The sequence below is a fragment of the Morone saxatilis genome, unplaced genomic scaffold (genome assembly GCF_004916995.1).
Source record: "Morone saxatilis isolate NCDOM2014 unplaced genomic scaffold, NCSU_SB_2.0 Contig6, whole genome shotgun sequence".
Taxonomy (NCBI): Eukaryota; Metazoa; Chordata; class Actinopteri; family Moronidae; genus Morone; species Morone saxatilis.
Genome location: NW_023340206.1, coordinates 13,916,276 through 13,922,237, shown reverse-complemented (window position 1 = coordinate 13,922,237; position 5,962 = coordinate 13,916,276). Strand labels below are relative to the sequence as shown.

Sequence of the window (5,962 nt, the reverse complement as noted above, 5' to 3'; positions counted from 1 at the left end):
AAACACATCCCCTCCTCCCCTCAGAGGAAATTCCATTTATTGATTATTCATTGCTAAAGCTCTAATGGGTTAAAGATTACCCCTCTACATTGTCAAATTGCTTTCTTACCATAATAGTTGTTTACAGACAAGGTCATTCAGAAAACAATACTATTGAAAATAATAAGTTCCATCAACAAGAACAGAACTTGGTCAACAGCTTTCATCATCATATGCACCCAAATGTCTGGCAATGAATTTCAAACACCCCTAAATCTAGAATTACTTCCACCTTTTAATACTTTTAAAAAACCTTTTAAAGTCAACTCTGACAAGAACAGTGTAATTGTTTTGTAACTAGGTGGCGCTTTTAAGTTGTTATGTCGTGTTAGCTTGGTTAGTGTAATGTCTTTTTTGTGTTCTAGTACGTATACTGTATGGTACAGAGAATTTGTGTGTAGTATGTAAAACCTTTGTCCTGTCGTTTTATGCTATATTTTTTTGAAACTTTTTGCCGCCCATCTTGGCAGAAAAACAAACCCTGGAGAAGAGTTACTGTAACTCAATGGGAACTTTTCCTGGTTTAAATAAAGGTTAAATAGAAAAAAATAAATAAAAAGACAATTTATTCTTAGTTTTATCTGATGTTACTCAAAGATATGTAAATGAGGCATTCCTAATTAAAATGTGCTAATTTCCAGAAATAATGAGAATAAAGCAACGTTAAACTTTTCACAATCAGTTCAGAAGGTTTCCTCCTCTTTTCAGAGCTTACTGGTACCAGAAATTTCATGTTTAAAAATAAATGTAAATGAGGGATTATCTAAACTACTAACTTTAGCTGAAAATTCTACAAGACGCAAAACAGACAACGTGAAGTAAAATAAACAGCTGAAAGTGAAAAGTGATCTATCGTCCAACAACAACAGAAACACTATGGTGTGAGGCCATGTGAGGATCCGTCAAAAGTGAAGAGAGAGATCACGTTGCTAGTTTATGTCTTTAATATAATTAACCTCCTCACGTGTCTGTGCGCGGTCTGTAGATTTCAGCTAAAGTTAAGTGGTTAGATAACCAAATCCCTCATCTATACATTAGTTTCAACCAGTGGATATAAATTTCTGGTACCAGTAAAGACATGAGACCTTGTCATCTGAAAAGAGAGAAACCTTTGATCTGTAGTTGAAACGTTCTTTATATCGTTGCTTTATCTCTCTCATTACTTCAATCATAGAAATAGTATACAGTACATTTTTTTAATTTAGAGATATACGCTTTCTCTTTCACTATAATTTAGTAACTAATTCGTAAACATAAACGAGAGTAAAAACTTTATAGAAAGAACCTAAATTGTATCTTTTTTATTATGTTTTTCTATTTCCACTCTTCTTCATTCTCACATCTCAGGAAAGCATCTCGCCATTGGAGGCTGTTACAGTAACTCTTCTCCCCAGGAGTCCTGGCCAAGACTGGCGGCAAACAAGATAATTTTCAAAAATATATCATAGTCCAAAAAGACGTGACAGAAGGTTACATAACTACTATAACACCCGATCTTTATAAAAGATAAAATCTCTCGCTACATACAGTATGTTATTTGCAGTAAAGGTGAAAAGCCGATAACATAAAATGAAGAGGGAGGATCTTCAAGAGACAAGAAAACAGAAGTGATAATACAAAGGGAACCTAACGCAAGCTAAAACTAGGACAATTTACCAAACGGTATAATAAAAAGGAGCAGAGCCTATAGTGAAAAGGCTAAACAATTACACTGTTCTGGAGATCAGGAAGAGAAATGGAAAGCATTTAAATATAAAGTTATTTAAAAGTATATACAGAAAAGGTGGATAATTCTAGACCTTAGGGGTGTTTTGAAAATTCATTCCAGACATTTGGTGCCATATGAAAATGAGGGAAAGCCTGTTTTACCAAGACGTTCCCGCCTTCTTTGTGAATGGAATAGGGCACTAATAGTATTTGAATGTGTTCTGATTGACCTGTTACGACTTAGGAAAATAAACATCTATAGATTATTTAGGTAGCGATAAGAGGAATAGCATTAACTTTTAAGAAGAAATGTACCGAGGGCGTATACCTAATTTGAGCAATTTAGTAGCTTTAGCAATGAAAAATCAAATAAAAATGGAATTTTCTGATGAATAAGCTGTAGGAAAGTAGAGGTGAAGGACCATTAGTAGCAGAAATTTTTCATACAGAATAACAATGGTTGTCTTTAATTCCAGTAAAAATCTAAACTGAGGAACAGTTTCATCGATATTTATTAGTGTCTCTCATTGAAGCAACCTGTTGTTTGACAATTATCAATATTAAGCTCCTGTTAGACTCCAGGGGTGTTAGCAGGGCACAGACAAACTTAAAGTAACAGGAGTGGAGATACTGTTCAATAGACTTCATCTTAAATTCCAAGTTCTAGTAACAAATAAGATACCTCCTGTAGTCACGTCAAGAAGCTGTGTTTGCAGTGCCTGAAGACTAAAAGTCGAGACATAGGTAGGATACAAAGCGAGCCGCTGCTAGGGCTCGGTCAGAGTCCAGTTGTCCGACTCGCTCTGCCAATCCGCTGCCTGCGCAAGCCCTTGCAAGTTTCCTGGTACAAAGGAGTAACGCGTCGTGGTCCTGGACTGCCGCATGTACACCTGCAAGTCCTGCAGCAGCTACAACAAGAGGAGCACGGCTGGGTGTGGTGACAACTGCCGCATGACCAGGTGAGTACACACCGCTCTCTGGCCTAATGCAATTGCCTTTCCTTGACAGCGCAGGTGATCCGAGCGAGACTTGTGAGTCACAAATTTTGTGGGTGAGACTGCGCGATATAGACAAAATCAGTGTCAGAATGATATGTGAGCTGTACTCTTTAAATATATTCACATTTTGTGTCCATCAAATCCACAATGGGCCAACCATCACTCTGTAAGTTGCCTGATCAGGTTATTCAAATGATGGAGACATGCCAAAAAAAAAGTTTGCACCTCTCGAGTGCTGACTAAAAAGTGTCTCAAGTTATTAGGTGTGCGCGACACATATAGATGCTCGCTTGTCGTCAGTAATTTGTGCTCCGCAGCATCCTGGTGAATTATTGCTTCATGTCTTACACTAGAAATCAGTCCTGCATATTGGTTTTTTTTGCAATAAAAAACAATACCATATAGTCTTGAATGTGGAGAAGTTTCCTGATAGTTTCTGGTCTCAGTCTTCTCAGTAATATACACCATGTTCTATCTGGTCCAATATACATGAATGCCATTGAAAATGTTAAAACCTAAAATTATAGCCCTTAACCAATGGAGTTTAACTGATATAGGACTGCGCGAGTAATTTAGAGTAAACAGACCATTACAAGGCAAGAGTATAAAGGGCTATTTATAGGCGCAGGCGTACCTTTAGTTTGAATGTGCAGCAGAATCGATTCTCACGTGCACGCTAGGAGGATCCGATCAGCAAACACACACTCGCTGAGGCCAACAACAATCCCACATGGTTCTCAAATTGTGATGACCAGACAGGAAATCTAGTATGGTTTTGAGGACATAAATATAGCTCATTATCATGAAAATGTGATGCAGCAACGCGATTAACCTAGCAAGGACAAATCGAGAGGAATAATGGTCTCTGCAATAAATCAGAAACTTTAAGATTAAAGAGATAGAAGAAAATCTGCAACAAGCTTGATCATATAGGAACATATATTCTACTGTCTTAAGGGAGTTAAGTTAAACATACATGCTATATGCGAGTAAACTTTTTTTACTCTAAGCTCGGTTCTGATTTGACTCATTTCCTGTGCCTTATCAGTAATCTGAATTCAATTGTCGTCTCAAATTTCCAAAAACCGCCCAACATTTAATTGGAGCAACCCCAGAGAGAACCTTCCTAGTCTTGGCTCGAGCTCCGAGGCAGGGGTATTGCGTTCATTAATATCATAGACTAGGAAGCCAATATTTTATTTTTATTAGTCATCATCTTGTTGATCATTTAACTATACCACTACCGAAACATTCCACAAACACATACCTATGACCCATCGCTGTAATAATCCGTGCACGGGGCGTGGAGTCGATCTCACCGTGCCAATTATTCGCTGTTGCCCGATTGGTAAGAAAGTTTCACAAGCCAAGTGACGTATACCTATAACTGTATCTAATGAACCTGGGAATTCTGTACCGCCCACAGATATTTTGTTACTATTGGTTTTTGCGTTTGTAGAATTGAATATTGTAATCCTGAATCGGCTGGATAGATGGAATATCGCGATCGTCTATCAATCCCTCGCCGCTCCAGATGCGCGAGGTTGAGCGAGAGCGTGACTAGTTAGATGTGATGTGCGTTGCTAGATGAAGGAAGTGCTTCGATATATAACAATCATCCGATTCCTAAACTTTAAGAAAGCAGGTGACACGACGGCGAGGGTTGGACTAGCGGAATGACAAGGTTGGTCGGCGAAGGCGCTTCTATACAGGAAAATGCAGGGTCGAGAGTGTGTAGATGACGTAGCGATGCCGTAGATGCCTCCTACACAAGGGAAAATAAATCATTCAATGGCAGGAAATAGCCATAGCGTCATAGACCGTTGTAGATCACCAGTCTTGGTATTTGGTCCCGTTGTTAAATGAAATGTGGTGTAAGTAATAGCTTTACGACCACTTCCGTTAAATGTCATACAGGAGGTTTTCAGTGACTCTACTCACCTGTTTTAAGGTCTGGTGCCATGGCCGTCTCCTGTTGTTTGTTTGTGCCATATTTACGTGCAGAGGTGCGCGGCGCATATATTGATGCTGTGTACATTTGCGCCTTAATTGCGTGCGGTTTTTGGACTTCCTTTCAACATATAATAGACAGACCGTCGCATTGTAGTCCAAAAAAGGGCTCGGGCGTATCTTAGGCGGGCTTTCGGCCCCATTGAACTGGCCCAATGTTCGAGCAAGGTCATGACCGATTCAATACGTTATAACATCCATCCACGAGGACTTTATGACTACTCTGTAAATGTGTCACTAGTATGGTGAGATCAAGCGACTTCCTCTTACGTCCAGTGCCTGTTGCGCGCCAACAAGAAGTGTCACCAAAAGAGAAGGTTGAACCAAAACAGCAATATCACCAACGTGCTGCTGTGAATCCAGCGCCTCGAAGGATGCCAAGTGAATTAAGGAAAACAAACAGTGCGAGTACGGCTTGTGGTCATAAAGCAGTTGGTAGGCGTGAAGAGTACAGTTTCATACAGAATGCAGTGGTGTCTTAATGTCAGTAATCAACTGAGGAAGTTTCATCGATATTTATTAAGTGTCTCCATTAACACTGTGTTGAATTAGCTGTTAGCTCCTGTTAGCAGGGTGTTAGCAGGGCACAGACAATATCAGGAGTGAGATACTTCCAATAGACTCATTAAACTTTAGTACCATCCTCTGTCCTCCTGTTTTGCAGTGACCTGAAGACTAAAATCGAGAAGGAGGATACAAAGCGAGAGCTGCTGGGCTCTCAGAGTCAGTTGTCCGACTCGCTCTGCATCCGCTGCCTGCAGCCCTTCAAGTTCCTGGTCAATAGTAAGCGTCAGTGTCTGGACTGCCGCATGTACACCTGCAAGTCCTGCAGCCGCTACAACAAGAAGGAGCACGGCTGGGTGTGTGACAACTGCCGCATGACCAGGTGAGACACCCGCCGGCAGATGTGGGTCCTGACAGCGCAGGTGAGGAACTTGTGGTCACATTTGTGGTGAGACTGCTCGTTAACTCAGTGTCAGTATGTGATGATTCATTTTGTGTCCAATCAAATCCACAATGGAGCCAACCATCACTCTGTATGCTGACAGGTTAGCCATCTACTATAAGTTAAAGTCCACCTGTCCTGCTCATTTCCAGCTCTGTATTCTCTGTCTACACTAGAGTAGCTGCATTGGTTGCAATAAAAAACAATACCATTCAGTCTTATGGAGAAGTTTCCTGATGAGTTTCTGGTCTCAGTCTCTAGT

The 5,962-nt window shown here is 40.2% G+C and overlaps 1 protein-coding gene across 1 annotated transcript in view; it reads left to right on the top strand.

The window, feature by feature from the left end:
- Positions 1-5,418: 5,418 nt before the first annotated feature.
- Positions 5,419-5,962, top strand: part of mlpha (melanophilin a) — a gene marked incomplete at its 5' end in the record, with an annotated part of 7,498 nt that continues 6,954 nt past the window's right edge. Inside the window, 1 exon segment of the mRNA XM_035677946.1 lies at positions 5,419-5,640. Within this exon segment, the coding sequence (XP_035533839.1) occupies positions 5,419-5,640 (222 nt within the window).